The following is a 25,346-nucleotide window of genomic DNA, read 5'->3' as shown; positions in this document are numbered from 1 at the left end:
ACAGGACGGTTGAACCATTTGGATCAATTGTCCTGTTGAGCAGAATGGCACAAACCTGGAAACAAGGCTGGACTTTATCAGCCGACTATCTTTTCTTGACTGATTTAATGTGTTTGAATGCCTGCATGCCACTTCTAATCATGATTTATTGAGAACATTGAGCTAGGTCCTTCCCATACATGCCCCAAACTTAAACTTCCTTATTTGTGTTTTAGTGGTACAGTGGTACAAGTGTATTGACATAATACATTCACCTAATACTGAAAGGCTGTCCTGAAATGGGAAATGTCTTTTGCAAACTTTTATTATCAAACACATACCCTCTAATGCAATTCAAACACTGTAGACAAACATAACCTGAGGTTATATTAAGTAGGTGAGGTGATAAGCACTAAGCAGCCCAATCGCATTTAAAACATAAAAAATGTCTCACACACAGTAATATCGTGTTAATTTAACTCTGTCAAAAAATGTAGTATACATTAAGTGGAAGAGGGGAAGGGGGTGTGGTTAGTTATTAGAGTATTATGTGACTGTAATATTTTTGATTAAAAAAAGATTATAAAAACTATTTTAATTTGGAGACACATGTCTGGCTTGTGAAATAATCTTTTGTATTACCATACACATTGCATTTATTAGACATTATTTGTATTCCCTTTGAAATGAAGGGACTCCCAGATTATATGCAATTAAATACCCACAATTACATAATGAAGTGAACCACAACATGGGGAAACAATTGAGCATCTTGTTAGTTCAGGCATTCTAGGCCATGTACAGTAAGTAGTCAAGCTCCTAGCTCAGATAGTCAGCTGAGCTCAGCAGAGCAACTATCCAGGTCAGCCGACTGCTCAGCTGATTCACTCAAGTAAACTAAAAAAGCTAATGGAAGTAAAAGACAGTGAATACTAGTTATTGGACATGGTCAATCACTATATTATATTTCACCCTTGATTTTGTCATATATCATACATTAGGAATATTAGCCAAATAGGAAGAGTACAAGGCACCCTCCTCAAGCAAACCTGCAAATGATGTACACTGTATATGTATGCAGTAGCAAAGGTGAGCTGACCGCTTGGGAAATAAGCTATTAAAGTCCTAACGACACCGCCACTTCAAACTGATCGACCGTAACATTCATGAAGACAACTGGGCCTAGTGTGAGAATTACAGGAGACCAGGAGGCAATATTTTGGTCACAAAGGTTGACATTGAAGGAAGACATCTCTGGAGTCTCCCTGGAACAGGACGAGCAGAGCACAGAAAACAAGGCCTGTTTTTGGCACTGTGCAAATAGATGGTCTTTGGGGATGTGGGTTAAGGGTGCATTTCAAAATCTGGCCCTTGGTCATAGACTGAGGTTGGGCTGATCTATGCCTTGTTAATGGCCGAGCACACCTATGTCCCCCTCATGATTTCGAAAACACAGGACATGATGTTAAGTCTAAAGTGCCTAGTATCTTCCACAAAACAATAGCAGACTACTACTCCTACTACATACTCATACCTAGAAACCCCACTCTAACTGCAACATGTTCAGTTTACTATGGAGGACAAGTGTGCTTGTTCATGAACCTTTATGAAATGTTTTATAATTTTATAATTTCAAAAGTTTCTTAAAAGTTCTGAACGAAAAAAACAAAAAACATTGCATGGATGCACCTGGAACGTATCCTTGGTGATGTATTCCAAACAAGGTCATCAGGGTTTCGGCAAATCGACTAATGGCGCAAAGCATCTAGGAAAATCTTTGAATGCAGATTGTGGCCCCTAGATGTGTCACAGAGACTACATTTTTGGGGGCGTTTTACACATTGCTAGGTCATTACATTTTTTACATATTATTGCTTGCTTTAAGTGATGAAACTTTGGCACCCCCATATTCCTTATTTCCTTCATACTTTCACCTTTAAACTCGATCCACAATTAAAAAAAACACCGTACTGTGGACAAGCATGCTTGAGATTTGTACTTGTAATAACTAGTATTTTTTTAAATATATATTTAACTTCAAGTGCCCAATGTAAATGCATTTTCAAGCTTTTTTCTTTTCACCTGTTTGCAATCATGTTACTTCAACATGCTTACTTACAGACTACATTTCAACATAAAAGTGTAGAGCTATCTTAGGAATCGCTGTGATCAAATGTTTGATAACTTTTATACTTTTGGAGTTATCTCATTTAAACCACATGCGGTATTTTCAGCTCAGTGAATGTTAAAGGAACACTCTACTCAACATTCTTAGTAGTAGTAGACAGTAACATTTACATATGAACGTTTTGAATAATTTCCCCCCAAATAATGAATAAATAATTAAAGGTAATTGGCTTATGCACTTTGCAAAGAAATGCTAAAATTACAATCACACAATCTCTCTATATCTCTCTCTCACTCACTCACTCACATGCACGCACGCACGCACGCACGCACACACACACACACACACACACACACACACACACACACACACACACACACACACACACACACACACACACACACACACACACACACACACACACACACACACACACACACACACACACACACACGTCACCCTGGGTTAACCCAGGTCACCCTGGGTTACCTAGCCAGGGCAAAGTCTCCCCCCCCCCCCAAAAAAAATGAAGAAAAAAAAGCAACAAGAATGTTTATGAAAACTGTTTAGTAACAAACAGATCACTTACACAACTTACATTTAGCACATTATGCTGACACTAAAAGCAACCTCTGCTGCTCTAAAATCTCTAGATTGTAATGATCTAATCCCTTTAAAAATTAATTAATTAATTGTTGTACAATTGTTGCAAATTAGTGTTATGTTATGTTTAACAATTATTATTTCATACAGAAGGATGGTCTTCCTGCAAAGCCTTGGACCTGTTGCACCGCCATGCAGGTCTAACAGGATGTCTGACTTATCCAGCAGTCCCCAAAGTTTTGCTGCAGGGTCTTCAGCTGGGGACCACCAGATGTTTCGCCCCTTATCTAGTCTCTTGGTGGCGGGGCAGTGAACAGGGACATCTCCCAGATACCGCCTGCAGCTCAACTTATTTTAATGCCCCCACCCCCTCGTCGTCGCAGCCAGAGGCTTGCTTTCTCTGCTTCCTCTGAGAGTTCTTTGGTGCCTTTTCTCAGTCTGGCTTCCCGTAGCTTCACATCCACGTCAACATAATTTAACTGCACAGAAATGCATATAATTCCTCATCCATGTTGAATTCACCTGGTAAGCTGGTCAAGATGTTCTTTTGGTCTTCCGGAAAAAGATCTTGTGATAGACATGACAAATCAGGGAAGGTCATGTTGATTCTTCCGCAAAGGGTCACGTGATATGGGTGTGAGAAATCACGGAAGGGCAGGCCATGTCATGATGGATAAGACCCAATCAGGAAGCAAACGTGTGTCTGTACAGTGTACAGTACACCGTCCACTACAATGCATTGCTGGCAATTTGCAAAACAAATCAGCAGTGTTATGGCTTCAAAAACGCAATGTGTGGATGCTAGGTCCAAAAAAACGCAAGTTATGTGGATGCTAGGTGCAAATGTAGAAAGTTATGTTTTCAAACAAAAACATGTTCATGTGGATGTAGCCTCAGTATTATTCCCTCCTGTCCTTTATCAATCTGGGAACACATTGGGAAATGGTGTGTGTCAACAGTCTGTCTCAAGAGACTAGTCCTTTATAGATCCAGTTCCTACTATCTCAGTTTGAAGAGATACTTCAGTTAAACAACATTGTTTGGATCTATACACTCAGGGAAAGCTTTAAAATTAGATTATATAAAATCAGAAAATGAAGCCTTTGACAAAGGGACAAAATGTGGTCTGGTTATCACTTGATGGGTAGCTTCAATTGAGCCACACAGCTAGCATAATAAATCTATACCATTGTTAGGCCATTCCTGTTGAACACCACTGTGTGTTCCGATTGGCCTGCCCTAGATACACAAACCGGCATCAATTGATCTGTTGGTTATGCTGAGGGGGTTGACTAAATAGCTCTGCAGTCTGCAGTGCTGCCTCCACATCGTCTGCATGCCGGAGACCTGGTAGATCTGCTGCTAGCAGAATCTCCAGAACAGCAGGCTGAGAATTGAGAGAAGACAAAACGGATAGATGATAGTCAGAACTACAGAGTGAGGCTCATGTTGACAATAACATCATTATATTTTCCGATTAGCTTAAATGAATAATTGTAGACTACTTTAACTGGAATACAGAAAAGTGAGCGATGGCTGTACCTGCAGCCTGGAGAAGACCATGCTTGCTCCCCGTAGTTTGAACTGTCTCAGAAGGTCTCTGAGTTCGTTAACCACTGTGTAATCTATGGTACTGACATGATGGCAGTCTAGGACAACTGAACGGGGTGGAGAGGCTGGATGAGAGAGAGAGAGAGAGAGAGAGAGAGAGAGAGAGAGAGAGAGAGATCAAAGGAGGAAAAAGGCACACTCAAGTCAAAGAGCAGTCTAGAAGTCTCTTGAAGACAAACTTCTTATACAATAAATTAATTATCCGCACTCTCTTGAGAAGTTTTTAAAGGAAGGTGAACATTTCCCTCGATTTACTGCTGCTGATCAGATTCAGAATCATCTTTATTGTCACATCACAGTTTTATAAGTAAAAAGGTGGGTGAAATTTGTTTTTGCGCATAGTTCCCATTGTGTAATTTTTCCAAGAAAACAAAGAAAGGGAAGAAGAGAGGGGGGTAGGAGATTAAGAAAATAATTTGAAGCTCGTTCCAACTTCCATACAAAAACCAACCAGTATGAGTCACTGGTGCAGTGACAGTGATCACTTCTGACCTGTTATCACGGCCTGTGCATAACTGTGGTTCTGGTTTTCCAGAAAGTGTCTATCCTATTCCTGTTAATTTTCCTATAGTTTCGTTTAATTGGCTCACATAATGTGAAGGTATCATGTGTTTCCAGGTCAAATCTGCTGCAAAGCCAATGAAACAAAACTATAAGAAACTGAATTGGGACAGGAAATGTGTATGCCACTTTCTGGAAAACCAGTGCTACAGTTATGCACAGAGCCAACTGTGTTTGTGCAGGAGGCAATGGTGCATATTGAACCAATCATGGTGAGCGAGTTTTACCTCTACGCCAGCCTTTTGTTTTCACACAGTGTCTGAGAGCAAAGGCACCAAATATGAATATCCTTGCATGTGAACATATACCATACGCAAATACGCATACCATATAGATATTGATAGGTAATTTTGGATTTGTTTGTACATTTGTTTACATGTGCCCTGCAATAATTATGAATCATTACATATGCCCTATGACTTAATCAGGTGCCTTTGTTGTATCTTCATGTCACACTGCCCCACTGAGGTACATCTCATCTCATCCCCTAGCCAGATAAAGAATTGTTTTTCTCCCATTTGCCACAGATTACATGTGTATCTGTGAAAACTGTTGTTTGACCCTGTAGCAAGGCAGTCTTCATGTCTCCCCCTAAACATTATTTACGTCTTAAACGTTTTCCCAATCTTGATTTTTTTTCCCCCTTGGTCTCTATGCGCCCAGAGCAGACAGACAGTCTCCAACTAACTTGTTAGCTGGTTGCCAGTAACTTGAGTAGTGAACTACATTGACATTATTAACTACCTTAATTAGTAATTTATCCATTAATTTGGTCTTCGATCCTCCTTTTTATCTATTAGATATGCTACACCAAAAAACGAAGTAATTTATTAATTGATCACATGACTTTGTTTAGCCAGGCTTCATTTCTGTAGTTCCAGATTTGCACACAATGGCGCTCAGCTCACATAAATGTTGCATGTCATGAAGAGGTGGTCTTTGAGGGTTTATCATTAACAGAACTCAGGACAGCATGCAGATCATTACCTTGTAGAGCCTGGGTGTGAATGACATGACTGAGGTATTCTGTGGCAGGAAAACTGAGTCCACTGCCCAGCTCGATCAGTAACACATCATGATCAGAAACCTGTAAGCAATATGTACACACTGTTAAGAGTTGGATACATAGACAAATGCACATGCATTGCACACCTCATACGAATGTGCACATGCATGCACAAACACACTGCAGAGTGATCTGCTTGTTAAGAGAAATTGCCCTCTAATTATAGGTATTTAATTTCAAACATTTAACTGGCTATTAGGGCTGTGGGATATGACTTGAAATCAATATCATGACTATGAGGTATGAGTATATTCCATCCATCCATCCATCTTCAACCGCTTATCCGTAGTCGGGTAGCGGGGGCAACAGCTCCACCAGAGAGCTCCAGACTTCCCTCTCCAGAGCAACATTAGTGACTTCCTCCTGGGGGATCCCGAGACGTTCCAAGGCCAGTGAGTCGATGTAATCCCTCCATCTGCACCTTGGTCTGCCCCGGGGTCTCCTCCCAGTGGGACGTGCATCGAGGACCTCCCTAGGGAGACACTCGAGAGGCATCCTAACCAGATGCCCGAACCACCTAAACTGGCTCCTTTCCAGGCGAAGGAGCAGCGGCTCTACTCCGAGTCTCCCGTGTGACTGAACTTCTCACCCTATCTCTAAGGGAGATGCCAGCCACCCGTCGGAGAAAACTCATTTCGGCCGCTTGTATTCGCGACCTTATTCTTTTGGTCATGACCCTCACTTCATGACCATAGGTGAGAGTAGGAGCGAAGATTGCTCGGTAGACAGAGAGCTTTGTCTTCTGGCTCAACTCTCTTTTCGTCCCTCGATTACAATTAAGGAACAATTTTAGAAAGTGAAAGTAGCCGGTCTACAAAGGCAGCTCACATGTTGTGATTGGTTAATGGTTAATCAGACTAATCAATTTAGTAAATTATAAAAAAAATATTAGAATTGTTTCGCGTCATCCCCTGAGCAAGCAGGCAGGCTCTATTCTGTACTATTGTCACTGGCTATCTGTTTTTTAATTAATCCATATATTATATTGAATTTCTTATACAAACACAATACAACAGGACAATATGTGACCCAAAATCCAGACAATAAAATCACTAAATTATGACAAAACAAAAACAAAACGACTTCGACAATAACGATAAAAAGCAAAAGACTAACAAAAACATACATAAAACTAGAAAAAGTGCCCCTCGGGGCACAGGTCACCAGGCCAGGTTAGCCAATTAGGATGGAATATAAAATATCGGACAGATCCATCTTGAACACATGACTATAGAGATAGTGTGTAGCGATTTTTGTTTTTCAAAAGTCGGCCTCCTGGTGGCGCTATAACAGGCCGTTCTGGAAATTTTGGGGCAGAGGTTCGACCATAGACTGTAAAAAGATATGGACAAAGCGTTCTCCGGGTCTTATAGGGACGTAAAATGAAGCCTGTCAGTCCTTGAACTGTAAGTCGCCATCTTTGTAGATCCGTTTGGGCCCAGCTGGCCATTGGCTGGCCCAGACAACGAGGCGGGACTTCCCCCCTTCTTCTTTGTTGGTTTTTATTTTGGATCGAACGGGGGGTGGCTCCCGATCATAGACTGTAACGGTAGCCACGCCCCTCAGAACTTTATGGTCATTTTTTAAATAAATGGGACAATAGTTTTCCAAAAATAATATTATGATGAAATTAGACTTTAAACTAGTGACTGGAAGCAGAAAGTATTCATGACCATGTTTATTAAGGTAATAGAGTCTAGTGAAGTTGGGCCCAAATACATGGTACTCTAAGGAGCTATGGGTTTTTTGGGGCCCAATGACAGCGCCACAACAGGCCATTATATGAACTTTCAGGAAGTTCCGATTTCCTTAGTGGCTTCACAAAATATCTGTCTGACTGCCCCCCTCGGTTCGACAGACGGACACACGGACGGATGGACGGAGTGCAAAACATACTCTCTCCCCATGTATTCGGCCTGGTGGAGACAATAAGGGCACTTAGATCAAGAACAAACATCGGACAAAGTACTCAAATGTTTTACTTACGTAAAAGTATCAATACTGCAATGCATAAATACTCTGTTACAAGTAAAAGTCCAGTAATAAAAATGTACTTGAGTAAAAGTACAAAAGTATTGAAATCTAAATATACTTAAAGTACCCAAAGTAAGTATTCTTTATGCAGAATGTCCAGTTATTATGTCTAAAATGTATAAAAAGGTTTTGAAAATAGCAGATCTACAAGCTCACAAAGCGTTGCGAGCTTGTAGATCGGCTATTTAAGTTTAAATAGGGCTTTAAATAAAGCTGAAGTTCTTGTTTGAATATTTGCTACTACCACCAAGATCAAGTATGTTTATAAATAAACATTTAAATAATTGTAGTAGAGTAAAAATACAATATTTGCCTCTGAGATGTAGTAGAGTACAATATTAGTAAATGTACTAAATTACTTTCTATCTGCTATCTTATCCAGTGTACTGTGTGAATGATGACTGTGCAGGGTGAGATTTGTGCGTGATTTGTGGACAATCCCAAGTAACCCAACCAATTTTACAAGACTTTCCACCACCTTGAACTTGGGCCTGGCTATGTTGTAGAGCAGCATCACTCCAGATACAGCCACTCCTCCTATGATGCCATACTGCATCTCCCACAGGCAGAACAGAAATGTCACAAAGAAAGGCAGCAGGTCTAGCTCTGTCAAATACATTAAACATACAACTTATATTAAAGATTAAGATACACAAAACAACACAAGCACATTATTTTTTTTATGTTCTAGTAAACTGTAGGGACCGTAAAGAGAGGCACATCGCATGTGCAAAATACAATGTCCCGTGTCAGTAAAAACAGGTATGTTGTGATACCTGCATCAAGTGTGCATGTGTTAAGAGGGCATTTAAAAACACAAACCATTATAAACCATACACACACTTACTGCGTATTCTCCACATCTTGGCTACTACTTGGTAATCCACCATAGGGGCTACTGCACAGATAATGACAGCTGCCAAACAAGCTTTTGGGATGTAGTAGAATGCTGGCATAAGGAACGCCAAGGAAAGCAACACTATCACACCTAAACACGAAAGAGAGAGAGAAAGAGAGAGATGGGGGGTCCTTGTCATTCTACCACTCTAATAAGGCAATGAAATTATTGGAAGTTTTGAAGGTCAAAGCTCATTTCTCAGACACTAGTCTTTAGACATGTCAGAGATCTCGACCTCCCAGTACCAATATTGGTGGTGACATCTAAATATTGATAGGCGGGGATTTCTGATCTGGCACAAATGTCAAGGTTCTTGTGACCTCACAAAATACATTAAATACAGATCAATATAGGGTAACATATTTTACATTGCTTCCTTACAATTTGATAGGGGCAGGTATAAATAAGATTTATCTTCTTCCTGCTCCTTTTCTTTTCAGTTTTGGAATATGTAAAAAAAGAAAAATATGTAAAATGAATATGTAAAAACCAAACTGAAATGAAATAAATAAATATGAAATGAAATGAAATGAACAATTTAGGCATCTCTCTTTATTAAGAACCACTTGCATGAATAAATATGAATAATCTAAATCGTCACCAAGGTATCGTAGGTACTGTATATGTGACTTACTAGTGACGACCCCGCCAGCTGGAGTGCACACACCAGTTTGAGAATTTACAGCTGTCCTGATGAAAAAATGACAAGATTAACACACAGTGACTGCTCATCTGCGTGACACACACACACACACACACACACACACACACACACACACACACACACACACACACACACACACACACACACACACACACACACACACACACACACACACACACACAACTCTCTCTCTTTGTCTCGCTCTCTAGCTGTAGCCACATCTACCAATTTAGATGTTTTTGGCTGTCTCCCAGCTTCTTTTCCGGGTTTTTAGACAGCTGGTGGATGGAAATGAAGCTCCAACCCCGCGGCTGACTTGCGGGGGCAAGCGTTTCCGGGAATCTGTATGTCGTGGCAATCTGCCGCGTGGGTGGAGCTTCTTTTCCATCCACCAGCTGTCTAAAAACCCGGAAAATAAGCTGGGAGACAACCGAAAACGTCCGCGGCTTTCGGCTCAGTTGTGGAAACCCTGTCTCTCTACCTTCCAAAGCTGCCAGTGACTGGATAGGCTGACACGAAGGAGCCCATGATGTTTGTCAAACCAATGGCAAACAGCTCCTGGTTGGCATCAATCCTGTAATCATTCTGACTGGCTAAGAACAAGACCAGAAGCCAAGGTCAGCCAATCAGCAATGAATCATGAACATAATTCAATGGAAAAAGGAAAACATTTCCATTTACAAACAGAGTATAAAGGTTGGTTTTCAGTGGAGTGGTTAAGACACATTTTCACATTCTGTATGGTCTATGGATTGAGTCCTGCTAGTGTATGCATGTTTACCTCTCTGAATTTATGCTGACCTGTCTCAGTAATGAAAACTATACAAAAAAAAACCTAAGGCTTAGTTGAAGCCCAAATACATTAAGCCGGTAAACAGTAGTTTAGTAGAGTGAGAGAGAAAAAAGGGCATCTGTCAAGTTTCATCTAAATCGGATTAAAGCGGCAACAGGTGTAATAAACTCACCAAAAGCTTTAGCAATGGCGATGCTCTCCAACAGACCCATAAAGGGAATGACAGCCAGACCACCTCCAAAACCCTGCCCCAAGGGATTGGTTGTTCAGTTGTCATGTTCAGATAAAAGTGTTATTATTATGATAGCACCGCTGTCGACTGCTTACCTCTACAATCTCTCCAAAGGAGATGACAGTGCCGTTTGGCGTCGTGTCTGTGGTGGGTGGGGGTTTGAATGGGGGTAGGCCCTCCGCAGTTTTCCCAGTGATGGTGAAGATGTGGGAACCATATGCATCCCATGAGAACGCTACTAAGGATGCAGCTATCACCACCAGAGCGTTGCGCACTGCGCACGACAGGAGACAAGATAAAGAAAAGGAAGATTTTATTTAACCATATGAACCCTAGTGTCCCTGGCATGTCATAATTGGTGAAAACAGGCGAACATTTGGCAAAAGTAGCAGATCTAGGTCCGGACCGACCCTAGGCTGCAATGGCAGCTAGACAGCATGTTGCGGGTTTGAATCCCAACGACCTTTGTAGCGTGGTACCTCCCCATCTCTATCCCCATTTCCTATGAGTCTACTCTACCGTCCTATCAATGTATAAATAAAGGCATCGAAAAAAAATTTTAGATCGAGCTCACAATTTGCAGTGTTGCGACAGGTTTTCAAGCAGAAATGTTCCAAAAGGATAGCACTGAAAAAAATACTTTGCCGTCTTGTTTCCATTCAGGTCCCATACATTCATTCAAAACACAACAATGACATCAGCTTGTATATCTGCAAGAGAGAGGACAAAAATGAGAGGGCCAAGTAAAGACCCCAACTGACCTGTAGCAATGCCCACAACCATTTTCCTGGCGACTCTGCGAGAGGTGGGGGAGTTCTCAGCAGGAGGTCCTAGCTTTTTCTTCATCAACATTAACATGACCAGCAGAGCAAGACACAGCAGCCCCAGGACCACGTCTCCTATCCTAGCCTCAGGGAGCTTGTAGAACGTGTAGTAAACCTGCAAAAAGAACTGCTGGGGAACACCTTTGAGCCCCAGTATGTTCTGGACAAAGAAATGACACACTCAACATCAACTACAGTAACAGTACAGTATGCATTTTTACTTTATTGAGACAAACTGCTGTGAGTATGCTGACAGGGAAACCCCATATAATAATGGTAATAACAATAAATGATAATCGTGCTGCTACAAAAAACTAAAATAATAATCTTTGTGCATGTGAGTGTGTTTCTGTGAGTGTGCGTATCTGTCCTTCCTGCATATATATCAATACAAGAACTGCTCAACCGATGGACGTGCAGAGCACCTGAGGGAGTGTGGTGCCCGGCATGAAGTCGATCAGATCGGCAGTTATCTATTTCTGCCGAATGTTCACCTAATATTGACATGCCCAGAGTGGTTCAAGTGGTTAACTGCGTGTAAAAAAAAACAATGGGACACAGTCTAGTCCAGAACATCTGACTCCCTGCAGGCTAAGTGTTGTGAAGACGTAAAGTAGTGCCAACTGTTCTCTCATATATCACATGCTTTCTTTCATAATTACGGTCTGGGAGTGTCCAGAGGTTTCATAATTATTTTCGAGCATGCCTCCAAACTATCATTACTTGTATCGGTTAGCATTCCATCATTTCCACCCAAGTTCATTTCAAATTATGTATCCCAGTTACACCTGATATCTACACAGAAAATTGTACACAGATATAGAAACAAATATCTAAAATTATCAACTGTACGATTGCATGGAGTGAGTGAGCATGACGATGTATGTTCTTGAATTGCAGATGAGCTTGATATGATTTGAACTATCTTTGACTGTGCATGTACAAGAAAACATATTTTCATTTTGTTTTCATTTTGTTTCATTTGTGAAAATTCAAAACAATAAATACAAAAAACTAAAAAGAAACAGGTGCAAAATAACCAAAATACAGAGCAGAAACCCAACCTTCGTTCACAGCATTGCTGCATAATGGAGGCTGGCAGTCAGTGACACATCTACACTACCTCACTACACCTAAATCTTGGACGTTGTTCAAGTTCAAGAACAACAAGAACGACCGTAACGAATCATATTAGGGAGGGGCACTGTGTGAATAAACACAAGAATGAACCCTGGCAGCATGTCAATAGACCAGGATTTTGACCTGTTTAGCTGTCGTGCCTGATTGCCTGTTCAGGAATTCAGCTCTGGGTATGGGTGATAATCTATATAGAGCACCTTAAAATAATTACAAAGTGCTAAACAAGGCAACAATAAGTACAAGACATATGTATTAAAGGATGACTTCATCCATTATCAATTAATATAATTGGTCCTCACTAATGCTCATTATAATATGGTACCATTTTCCATTTATGTCTACTCGGTCTGTGTCTCAAGAGGGCTGTGGGCAGTTTGTAAAGCCGCCTGCCAGTGACATCATCGATGGGGAATCCAAGCTAATAGAAATTGCAGGCTTTCTATTCCTGGAAAGTTAATCATGCTACATAATGTATAATGAATGGAAGCCATTGTTCTCACACTAATAAAAATAAAACATTTTTTTCTCTTTTTTTCCCCGGTTGGTTGAAATCAGGTGATATCCAGGGCCAGATCTGACTTGATTTGGCCCCAATAGAGACGTCACTAATTCGTCCAGGTCCTGACCGTGCATGCTGGGTAATGATGATGTCAATGGTAGGCGGGTTTCTTCATAAAGGTGGTTGCACACCGGTCGCGCTTTTCGGAAAATCGATGGAGAAACGCCGCTAAAAATCCGAAAAACGCGCTCGGTGTGTGGGGACCTTTACTCTCTGATGAGACGCAGGCAGAGTAGAAAGAAATGGTACCATTTTATCATAATAAGAGGACCAATTATATGAAGATAGGTTGAAAATGGGTGAAGTGGTCCTTTAAATTAAACTGCCATAATTATTATTTGTAATTGTAACTGTTTTTGTTTATATGATTTATTTCTTGGATATTTTGTTCCACTGCTACTGCATGAGTAATATTTTTTATGATGTAACATCAATAGGGTGGTGCCCAGAATTCTAAATTCTAATGGTGCGAAGTCAAGGATGTTTGCACTTCCTCCCATTCAAGTGGAGACAAGGGAGAAAAGGAGTTTTGTTTGTTGTATTAAAATAGAATATCAAGGTGAATATTGTATGATATTTGAACGTTTCAAACAAGAGGTTTTCACTCAAAGAGCAATAAAAAGAGACAATGAGGCATGTATAAAAGGAGCCATCTCTCTCTCGTTTCCTGTCAGCCTACTGTCTATCCCTTCAAAAAACCAATAAAAGGCGTAAGCCGCAAAAAGAAAACTTAAAAAGAAAGAAAAAAAAACCTCTGTGTGTGTGTGTGTGTGTGTGTGTGTGTGTGTGTGTCGCACCTTGACTTGGCCAAAGCCTATCGTTACAGCAGCAGAACAGGTGAAGCCTTTTATTACAGGATAAGAGATAAAGTCCAACAGGAACCCTGCAACCATAAGATACCATAGGATATGATCTATAGGGCCATAGAATACATAGAGGTCACCTACAGTTGCAATCCAGTCTCACTGGCTCAGTCTCATCTTACTACTGTAGTTACGTAGCATGTTCAGGACATAATGGCTAACAATTACAAAGAAAACCCCAGAGGCAAAGCTCCATCACATTTTAAATGAATCACAACACAAGACAAGACAAGACCTATATTGATCCCGGAAGGGTGGTCTCATGATGTAACCTTTTGGACAAACCAGGTAGCTAATAATGCAAGGTCATCCTAACTAGGTACCAAGGTGACAGGAAGCATCCTCGAAAATGAGACAAAACCACGGTATTAGTTAGTCTCCTCCCTGCCACCACACTGGCAGGCTAAGTGTTAAATCCGTAATCATGCATCTCCATCCTCACCTAACCTCAGCAAGGCCAGAGCTGCCTGGATAGCTCCACAGAGCAGACTGAGGAGGACAGCTTGGTTGGGGCGTCCCCCCACAACAGAGGAACACAGGAGGGACATGATGGCTGTAGGACCCAGGGTTATGTCCTTAGAGGTCCCCAGGATAGTATAGATGAACCCTCCCATAAAGGCAGAGTAGAGGCCATACTGTGGAAAGTCATATTGATTTGGACACAAATTAATGTCGTTCTTGACTCAGTAAAATTGTGTTAAAGTTTTGTCTGCAAATAAAAATAAAGATAAAGGTGTCTGCACACTGCTGCGCTTTTCGGATTTTCCCCCTAAAAACGCGTTCAGTCTGTAAAGACCTTAAGGGTGCGTTCGGATATAGCGCACTGTGCAATACAAACTAATATGTGAGTGCGCTCCCGGTGCACATATCCGAACGCACCCAGGTGTAACAATGACAAATATCCATTCACATGGATCCATCTTTTGCTATGGACAAGCATTCATGGATAATGTGGACAAAATCAACTATGACCAAACACCCTATATATATATATAGATATTAATATACTATACTATACTTTCACAAAACACAAATTGCATTGTTGATGAATAATCATCAGTAATGCCTATATAATAACGGAGAAAACAGCTAGAAGTAGAAAAGTCACTTTACTGTAATGCAGACTTTAAAACCAGGAAAATATTACACATTGCACTTGCCCTAGCCGTGACGACCTATGCAAAGGCTCAACCTATGTAATTTAGATACAGTAGCACTTTATGTAGACTTAGATAGCACTTCATGCAGATTCTATGTAGACAGCACTAGAATGTTATGTAGACAAAGCACTTTAAAGTATATATGCATACGGTAGTTCTATTATATAGATATTCCACTGTTACGTTGTTAGCTTACGCATGCTTCATGATAACTACTGTTTATGTATGGGATGAATTGCCATGCTTTATGTTCTTGCTTAATGTAAATCGCTCTGGATTAAGAGCGTCTGTACACATATAACCTTTATTTACTAGAGCAGACCAGAGCAGACAAGCACACAAACAACAGAACTCAAACCAGCCCCCAACTCACTTGCACAGGAAGTCCTGCAATTTCAGCATAAGCCAGGACTTGTGGGATAGCAGTCAACCCCACTGTGAGACCCGCAATAAGGTCCATCCGTAGCCAGCTTAGGTTGTACCTCGGTAACCATGACAGGATGGGCAGCCAAGCCTTCACTGTGTTGTAGGAGCAGAGGGTCTTCACCTGGTCCTGGACCGGGACACCTCCCAACAGGGGCATGGTGTCTGTCATACTGCGAGTGGGAAAAGGAGGGGTGAACAGCTGGTGCATGAACGGTGAAGGCAAAGTGTCTTTCTTAGACTACTGTAGCAAATATACAATGCCTTTTTTTGCAATTGCTTATTTGCTATACATCATGCCTAAACTGGCTGACCACACAAACACACTTACAAAGAAAGAAAGATGAAGAGTGGACGTTTGTCCTTTCGTTCAAGTCACTAATCTGCTCATAGAAGTTGACATATTGAGTTGATTAGATTCCGCTAGATTCTATTTCCTTCAGAAGAATCCTCTTCTCCTCAGTTTGGACACTTAAGCAGGGATGCACCACTCGAGTGAATGAGTGTGTGTGCGTGTGTGCGTGTGTGTGTGTGTGTGTGTGTGTGTGAGAGAGAGAGAGTTTTACAGTATGTGACATTACTGACGTGTGCAATGTGGATGAGCAAGTGTCTTTCTTTATTCCTAAGCAGTTTAAACCTGACTGGTTTGACCAGTTGTATGAGTGAAGTATCCAGCACATGACAATATTGTCATGTGCCGATCACAGCCCCATGGATGCCCGCCCTGAATCTTTCAAATCCGCCTGTTATAGCGCCACCAGGTGGTCAATATTTGCAAAACACATTGTATTACTCCTACAAACTTTGTCCAAACATCACGCAAATCACGAAATCAGTACACAGTATCTTTATAGTCATTAAACCAAACAGGTCTTTCAGATTTGTCATATTCTATCCTGATTGGTTTTGAACAAAATGCCTAAAATAATTAACACAGCACAAATTAAATCAGCCTTGCCACTATTTTAACATTGACCTTTTATAGCGCCTGCAAGAGGTCCATTACTTCTACAGATTTTGTCATTATGTAACATCATGCAAAGTCAAGTGATCAAGATGCATCTGTCCGATTTTTCATATTCCATCAACATTGCTGGCCCACAATAACCTACCTGACCTGGCGGAGACCTGTGCTCCGAGGAGCTAGTTGGTTGTCATGTCTTCATATCTATGCAGTCAACTTTGACCTGTTAAATAAAACAAACAGTTCATCGGTCAGGGAGGTGGATTTAGTTTGATTGATTTAAAATTTGGTTAACAGATTGCAGAAGGGTCACAGTCCCAATGAAGGTACAGGTCAATATAAAAACTGCTAAGAGGATGAAACCAGAAAAAGCACTAAAACTTGTTCATGTGCTCCATTTTCAATTAATCAAAACATTTAAAGACATAGAAATATACACATGATGATACACATCTATGCCAAACAAGAGAGAAATAGAGAGACACACACACACACACACACACACACACACGCGCGCGCACGCACGCACGCACGCACGCACGCACACACACACACACACACACACACACACACACACACACACACACACACACACACAGTTGATTTGTCCAGTTAATAATTCTGATTATAACTTCGTTATTATACAGGTTTAGCAATAACTTCCAAACAGAGCCTGATAATAATAATATGATAAAGACATAATAGACAAATGGCATAAAAGACAAATAAAACAGGGTAGCCTATGGCTCTATGTTTATAACCACATGACATTTTGGCTGAAGCAAAGGTCAGCATTGCACAGCTCTTCCAGACGAAGATTAGGCTACATGACAAAATCCAGAGTTAACAAGAGCTGTGCACAGCGGCTTTTTAAAAGTAGAATACTGAATATTGAATGAAATAAAACGGAACAAACATTTATACCAATTAAGACCAAATTAATAGAATAAAATAGACTAGAACATATATATATTTTTAATCGTTTTTACCCAGTCAGATTCCTCTCTTTAAATCCACTTCTGCTGTGTTGTTCATTCACAGATTTTACTTTACTTGAAGAAACCACTTCCCCAAAGGATCACGCAGATTCAACACATTGCAGACCGAAAAGAAAATAACGACTAGTTTGCACAATCTCACTCTGACACAAATAAACCAGTTGTGTTATGCAGAGTAGGCTACTGTAAAACCATCAGTAAACACTGTTCTTCACGTGACTATTGTCATGTGACTAAAAAGGCGGGGCCTAAGTTGTTTCAGGAAGGCATGTGCTATAACACTAAATTGTTTCAAATTATTTGCAAAACAACAAATATATCGCCTTTGATTCACTAGACTTTACGTAGAATAGACCCTGAGCAAAACAGTTGACATGTTTCGTCTGGAAACCGTGCAAAATTTAACTGCTTGAAAGTGTTCAAGAAGATTTGGCATTATGCCGAATGCATTGGCTTTCTTTTTGGTTTTGGCAACATGTTACATGGGAGAATCCAAGAAAAGAAATGTTCTTCTAATAATCGGTGAGTCCAAATCTTAGCCCTCTCGATTGTCTGTCCGTTTGTGTAACGCTCTGATTCAACCCATTTCATCCCAGAAAGACTTGTGTTCTGGTTGCATTCTACAGCAGGGGTCTTCAACGTTTTCCAGGCCAAGGACCCCCCCCCCCTATCTAAAAGAGAACAATCAATGTGCTGAGCCTGAGATCTGATGTGCTGCAGATTAAACTTTGTCATAGATTTCATAGCTTCATAGACTTGTTTGACAGCACTAGCTTTAGTTTAGCACCACATCACATGCACACCTTTTTGTAACCTTTGTCTGTCACTGTGTGCCCCTGCCTCCTTCAGCCGATGATGCAGGTTTTGAGACAGAGGTGTACAACAACTCTGTGGTCCACACACCTCACCTCCGCTCGTTAGCACAGCACAGCGTGGTGTTCCAGAACGCCTTCACCTCTGTCAGTAGCTGTTCCCCAAGCCGCTCCGCCATCCTCACTGGCCTGCCACAGGTAGTTATAGCAGTGTACCGCAGCACTCATTCATTAATGACTTGAATTTATATAATGCTGCCTTTCAAAATCCCAGGGACGCTTTACAGTACATTAACAAAAACAAAAAAACTATTTGTTAAAAGTGTCTCTTAGTCTTCAGTGCAGACTTGAAACTCATTGGAACTCATTCATTCAGTCGGTCAGAGGTAACAGTACACTCCATCCAGTCAGTCAGTCTCTCATCCATTCAATCAGTTGATTCATTTTACCCCTTATTTGGGACTTACAGGCTCTTTATGTGTCCCCTCTAGCATCAGAATGGAATGTACGGACTGCATCAGGGTGTCCACCACTTCAACTCATTTGACGGAGTACAAAGTCTGCCTCTACTCCTTAGCCAAGCCAACATACATACAGGTATACAATTATCAAGTAACCTACTACTGCATACAGCATAAGGAGAGCAACAAAACCCACATTGTTGTTTCTACTTTCATGTTTTTTTTTCTCCGTGTTTCAAGTTTTCATGTGCGTTCTCTAAACTGTTGAAAGCAGGCGTGATTAGATGAGTGTAACATGGGTGTCATGTCAAGTTACTTTTGTTGCCCGAAACAAAGGGAGTCTACCAACGTGCCTCAAGCCTAGAACGGCTGGTCCGGTGCATCACAGAAACAAGGACACAAGTTGCACGTTTCGACCTATGCGGTCTTCATCAGAGTCATGATGACTCTGATGAAGACTGCATAGGTTGAAACGTTAGTCTTTTCTTGTACTGGCACCTAATAAAAAGGTTCGACATGTCCGTGCCGCTCCAGTGTCCTCTCTTCCTTCTGTTACTTTTGTTTCCATTATAATATATTTTAGTTTGCATTGTGTGCAGTTGGAATGGTGGGTGGGGTATTAAGAGGTTTAGATGTTGATTATTGTGCAAATGCCTTAATTTAATGACTTCAATGTGTTTGGTATGACTATGATGATTCCTTGCCTTGCCTACCGTATGTGGTAGACTTTAATGGAGATGGACTACATGCATGGAGTGTAATAAAATAAAATACACCTTTGGTGTATCTCTCTTGTCTTTTTCTGTCACATACAGGCATAATTGGGAAAAAACATGTTGGTCCAGGACCTGTCTATCCCTTTGACTTTGCCTACACCGAGGAGAACAACTCCGTCCTCCAGGTGGGGCGAAACATCACCCGTATCAAACTCTTGGTCCGCAAGTTTTTCCAGACCCACAAAGCTGAAGCCTTAGAGGAAAAAGAAAGTAATGAAATAAAAAGGCAGGAGAGAAGAGAGGAAGAGAGACCATTCTTTCTATATGTAGCATTCCACGACACCCACAGATGTGGGCATTCCCAGCCCCAGTATGGAGCTTTCTGTGAGAAATTTGGGAATGGTGAAATGGGAATGGGAAGAATTCCAGACTGGACTCCAGAATACTACTCTCCAGAGCAAGTTACGGTCAGTCCCAATACTGGATTTATCTTACAGATGAGAAGTTATTTATGATGTTCAAAAGTGGCCCTACCAGTTTTAATATGCGATTTATTTGATGAAAACATTTATCACCCACAAACACTGTTAATGTTAAAATCTTGTCTTTCCGATGATTACTGTTTCTATCTCTACTGTCACTTATTGTGTAAATATCAGTTACAGACAGTAATGTGTTATCAGGTCTTGTCTGCTCTGTTCTTGTGTTCGTCAGGTGCCCCATTTTGTACCCGACACACCTGCATCACGAGCTGACCTCGCAGCCCAGTATACCACTGTTAGTCGACTGGACCAGGGTATGTGACGCACCCAAACACCCATGCTCTCACATTCACCGTGGTACAATTAACCACAGTTAGGTCTGACCAAACATTTTGATTGGCTGCGAGGTATTCTAATGCACACAGCCGCCAGCTGACAGAAGTACGGTAACTAAAAAATATTGTTAAATCGTCAGCACAGCACAGTAACAATATATCACAGTATAGCTCAACCTCTCTATTGTATATCTAGTGTATTATGATAAAAAACGCTATCACTGCAACAATAAACAAGTCACCAAACTAAATTGAGCTTGTTTTCTATCGCTCTTGTTTTCTATCTCTCTTTCTACCATGTCTTCACTGGAAGGTATCGGCTTGGTTCTTCAGGAGCTGAGAGATGCTGGCTATGAGAACAACACGTTGGTCATCTACAGCTCGGATAATGGAATCCCTTTTCCTAATGGCAGAACCAACTTGTACCACTCCGGTACAGCAGAGCCTATGCTGGTGTCATCTCCTGAGCACCGGGAGCGCTGGGGAGAAACCAGTCAGGCCTATGTCAGCCTACTGGGTGAGAAATGGATAAAATGAGAGTGGCTGCAGGAAACTGTGTTGACAGTCAAAAGAACACTACTGTATATATTATATCTGCATTGCAACCAGGTTTTAAAAGGTGATACAACCAACAAAGCAAAAACTATTAAATATTGTAAATACAAATAAAATGACAATACAGCAAACATATCTTTATATCCTCACAGTTGTGCCTCCTCAGTTTCCTCACTTTTTAAATTGGGTTCATATAAAAAGGGGAAGAAGGAAAAGGGTTACTGACAGGAATGTCCACCTTGTGGAATTTGTAAAAGTGCTGTGGACAGTATTTATGTTAATCAATGTCAGCAATGATTTATCAAAGCACTAACATTATATAGCCACAAGGGGGAGACTTCATACTGCTACAGTATCTATGTCTATTGTCTGGAGTAAAGTTGAATAACTCCTCTCACTATTTTCCTTTTTTGCGTTGTCCTTTCTCCTGTTCTTCATGTCTTCATCAACCTGTTTTCTCCTCCTCAGACATCACCCCAACTCTTCTGGACTGGTTCTCTATTCCCTACCCGTCCTACCAGCTCCCTGGGAGCTCAGACTCAGTCCATCTGACTGGTCGCTCCTTACTGCCTGCCCTGGTATCTGAGCCCAGCACCTGGCACACCATCTACGCCAGCCAGTCTCTGCATGAGGTCTGTGGGGCTAGACAAGACGTAGTTTCATTCATTCATTCAATCATATAGCTGTTGGTGCTTGTACTAAAAATCAATTTATCAAATTGCCCAGGAATCTCCAAGCTGCAGTATTGTTTGTAGGAAAGAGAAAACAAAACGGCAGTTTCATAAGTAAAGTTAAACTTACCTTCAATGTCGGCTAATGTCTGGTCATAATTGCATGAACTGTTCATTACAAATCCAGATAGTGTTGACATTTCTTTCTTTCTTTCTTTCCTCTCACTTACAGGTGACCATGTACTATCCAATCCGCTCTGTCCACCAGGGGGCATACCGCCTACTGCACAACATGAACTATCGCATGCCTTTCCCCATCGACCAGGACTTTTATGTGTCACCCACCTTCCAGGACCTGCTTAACCGCACTCATTTAGGGCAGCCAACATATTGGTTCAAAACCCTGGAGCAGTATTACTACAGGGACCGCTGGGAGCTCTATGACACCAGGTCTGACATAAACACAACTTGTTTTTGACAATAATTGTTTACATACTGTAGTTGTTTCCACTTTAACACCACTCTGATTTGGAGGGTTGGATGACATTAACATCATAAAGAAATAGGGCATGGCATAGTGGTGGCCATTTTCTGGTTCCATTGATCCAGAACCCATTCATTTTTCCCATAGAGATTTCCAAAAATATTAATTATTTTAAGCTATCCTGGTGAATCTTTCTGACATCTGCATATACTCCATATTTGGGCATAAAGGGACACAGACATAATATCTGGGTGGGGCATTCATTTCCAACTTGCATCGTTCCAAGTAGGCAAGTGCCCAACGGGCACCGCTCTAGTATCTATAATAAATCCACAAATCACTGTTTCTTTCCATCTCAGTATGTCTATATCTTTTTCTTTTGCATAATAGAGATCTGTCTGTATTGGCTGTGGTCTGCCATAAGGTCAATTGTCTGTGTCCTTTTATGCATGTACTGTATATGAAGAGGTTTTTCCTTTGGTTTGTAGTCGCCTTCAAATAATCCCAAATGTGTATACGCAGGGTGGACCCAGAGGAAAGGAGAAACCTGGCATTAGACCCATCCTACAGCGGTGTTCTGGAAAGCCTGAGGCAGAGCCTGCAGAAGTGGCAGTGGGAGACTGGAGACCCCTGGGTCTGTGGACCAGACTATGTCCTGGAAGACAAGCTGGAGCCACGCTGCAGGCCACTCTACAATGGACTCTGACGAGCACTTTAGACTGATATGATCTGCATTACACAATGGCTGTATTTGCTGGAAATGTCTCAGCCATTGTGATCAGTATAGGTCAATGAACTGCTGATCTGGAGATTTGAATACTATTTTTTAAATTAGATTGAGAAGACTGGTATTGCTGGTAAAAATTAAATCCCTGTACCTGGTGTACGTTGTATTTATAATATCTGATACGCTTATGTGGTTTTGCTTTCCAAGAATAAGCAAAATGCTGTTTTATACTGTCTATGTCTATGGCTAATCTTACTACTTAATTTGATCTTTTGTCAGTTGTCATCTTAATTGTTCTCAATACATTAAAAGGTACATTTCCTGTAGTCCAGGCCTCCACATAAATATCATATCCCATGGAAAGGAAATGTGAAATGTAATTAAACATAATACTCATTCGTGTTTTCAGGTATACGAAATGCTTTCCTCTTTTTCCCGCATCCCCTCAATGAGGAAAACGAACAAAGTAGATTCCGGTGATTTGTGGCAAGTCAGTATGGCAATGGTGGTATAATATCAATGTTTTATTGACTTTTCATGTTATGAACATTTCCAACATTTTGTTAACATTAGTCTTTAGGCTGAGTGAGATATCGGTAGCCTACCACTAAAAGGGACGTGTGGTATAATTTTGTTCGTCTGACATCCAGGAGTGAGTATCTGAATACTGTTTTATGGGTATAATCTGATTATGCAAAACAACCACATAATTCATTGTTGTCTAAACTCCAAAAGTATTCACTTTTCTGCCCATTTTTTATGTTTGTACGAATGGACATAACCAACATCATAATATAACAACAGACGTGTTCCTTAGTCATGTTGCAGGTCCCTTGGTGTGATCCATGGTCAGGCAATGCCCTCTTGGTTTTTTTATTGTATTACTACACAATATGATACGGTTGATGATGCTGCGTTTGGTCGTGTAAACAATGTAAACTATTTTCACATTTTAATTTGATTTTGATTTTTCCTTTTTTTTTTTTTTCTATTTGTTTATCTTATCTATCTTACCTGTCCATGAATACGTTCTCTGCTGTTGTTGTTTGTATTTTAAGTTCTCTGTTTTATGTGTTTGTAAAAAATCCAAAATAAAGTACTGATCATAAAAAATAAATAATAATATAACAACAGGCAGGCTGAATTAGATGGCTGCCGCTCTGGAACAGGGTACATCTTAAACTTCTGAATTAAACATCATAGAGCAGTGATACTCAACCTCAGGCCCGCGGGCCACATCAGGCCCGCGGGACCATTATGACTGGCCCACCAATGAAAATCTAAAAAAAAAGAAGAAAAAAAAATCTGGAAAATGAAATAAAAATAAATAAATCTGAATGAAGTTATCTTTAATTACATTATTATAAGTAATACTATTAGAGTTGTACTATTACTCGAACGAAAATAAAAGCTTGGGGGGGGGGGGGGGGGGATGCAATGCAAATGAAAGACATATACTGTGTATCCCTATTCCCTGACATAATTTTATAGCTAAACGGACAGAATTCTATTTTATTTGAATGATGAAACCCAGCTGCCATTAATAGTTGGAAATGGAAATGGAAATTGCGGAAATTGTAATTGCGGAAATGGTGGAAATGGAAATTGCGGAAATTGCGGAAATGGTAATTGCGGAAATTGCGGAAATGGTGGAAATGGAAATTGCGGAAATGGAAATTGCGGAAATGGAAATTGCGGAAATTGCAGAAATGGTAATTGCGGAAATTGCTCTTCACTTATAGCTATCTATTTTCAGGTAGATTGTTTTATTTTACTCAGTCAGCCATATCACTACTCAGTTTTTTTCATGAAAAAGGTCATAGCTGGGTAATCTATTTTCAGGCAAATTGTGTTTATTGTATTTTATTTTACTCAGCCATAACGATTTATTTTCTGTTAACCAACTTGCTGGCTGGCAGGCAGGCAGACAGCTACTCATAGACAGGCAGACAGACAGACAGCTACTCATGGAGAATTGGACAGGCAGGCAGTCAGACAGCTACTCATAGACAGGCAGACAGACAGCTACTCATGGAGAATTGGACAGGCAGGCAGACAGCTACTCATGGACAATTGGACAGGCAGGAAGGCAGACAGCTACTCATAGACAGACAGACAGCTACTCATGGACAATTGGACAGGCAGGAAGGCAGACAGCTACTCATAGACAGACAGACAGCTACTCATAGACAATTGGGCAGGCAGGCAGACAGCTACTCATAGACAGACAGACAGCTACTCATGGACAATTGGACAGGCAGGAAGGCAGACAGCTACTCATAGACAGGCAGACAGACAGCTACTCATGGACAATTAGGCAGGCAGGCAGACAGCTACTCATAGACAGGCAGACAGACAGCTACTCATGGACAATTAGGCAGGCAGGCAGACAGCTACTCAGACAGGCAGACAGACAGCTACTCATGGACAATTGGACAGGCAGGCAGGCAGACAGACAGCTACTCATAGACAGGCAGGCAGACAGCTACTCATAGACAGGCAGACAGTAAGACAGCTACTCATTGACAGACAGACAAATAACTACTCATGGACAGACAGACAGACAGGCAGGCAGGCAAAGAGCTACTCATGTTATGTTATGT

General features: G+C 41.0%; 2 protein-coding genes across 2 annotated transcripts; one reads left to right on the top strand and one right to left on the bottom strand.

Annotated features, from left to right (window-relative positions):
- Positions 1–2,642: 2,642 nt before the first annotated feature.
- slc26a11 (solute carrier family 26 member 11) lies at positions 2,643–17,670 on the bottom strand. The gene is made up of 15 exons (XM_080760631.1): positions 17,492–17,670; positions 16,651–16,725; positions 15,489–15,711; positions 14,398–14,590; positions 13,890–13,975; positions 11,331–11,553; positions 10,665–10,843; positions 10,510–10,582; positions 10,026–10,137; positions 9,515–9,570; positions 8,830–8,970; positions 8,461–8,588; positions 5,870–5,969; positions 4,253–4,386; positions 2,643–4,097 (listed from the first exon to the last, which is right to left on the bottom strand). Exons 3-15 carry the CDS (start codon positions 15,708–15,710, stop codon positions 3,969–3,971), a joined length of 1,776 nt encoding a protein of 591 aa, XP_080616757.1. The 5' UTR covers position 15,711; positions 16,651–16,725; positions 17,492–17,670; the 3' UTR covers positions 2,643–3,968.
- A 91-nt stretch (positions 17,671–17,761) lies between these two features.
- On the top strand, positions 17,762–24,026 carry sgsh (N-sulfoglucosamine sulfohydrolase (sulfamidase)). Its single transcript, XM_080759832.1, has 9 exons — positions 17,762–18,022; positions 18,350–18,510; positions 18,804–18,909; positions 19,589–19,956; positions 20,204–20,285; positions 20,620–20,823; positions 21,330–21,493; positions 21,765–21,982; positions 22,539–24,026. Exons 1-9 carry the CDS (start codon positions 17,938–17,940, stop codon positions 22,720–22,722), a joined length of 1,572 nt encoding a protein of 523 aa, XP_080615958.1. The 5' UTR covers positions 17,762–17,937; the 3' UTR covers positions 22,723–24,026.
- Positions 24,027–25,346: the final 1,320 nt, after the last annotated feature.

Source organism: Protomyctophum bolini (assembly GCF_963924005.1).
Source record: "Protomyctophum bolini genome assembly, chromosome: 3".
In the NCBI taxonomy this organism is placed as follows: domain Eukaryota; kingdom Metazoa; phylum Chordata; class Actinopteri; order Myctophiformes; family Myctophidae; genus Protomyctophum; species Protomyctophum bolini.
This window is presented reverse-complemented; position numbering and strand designations above follow the sequence as displayed.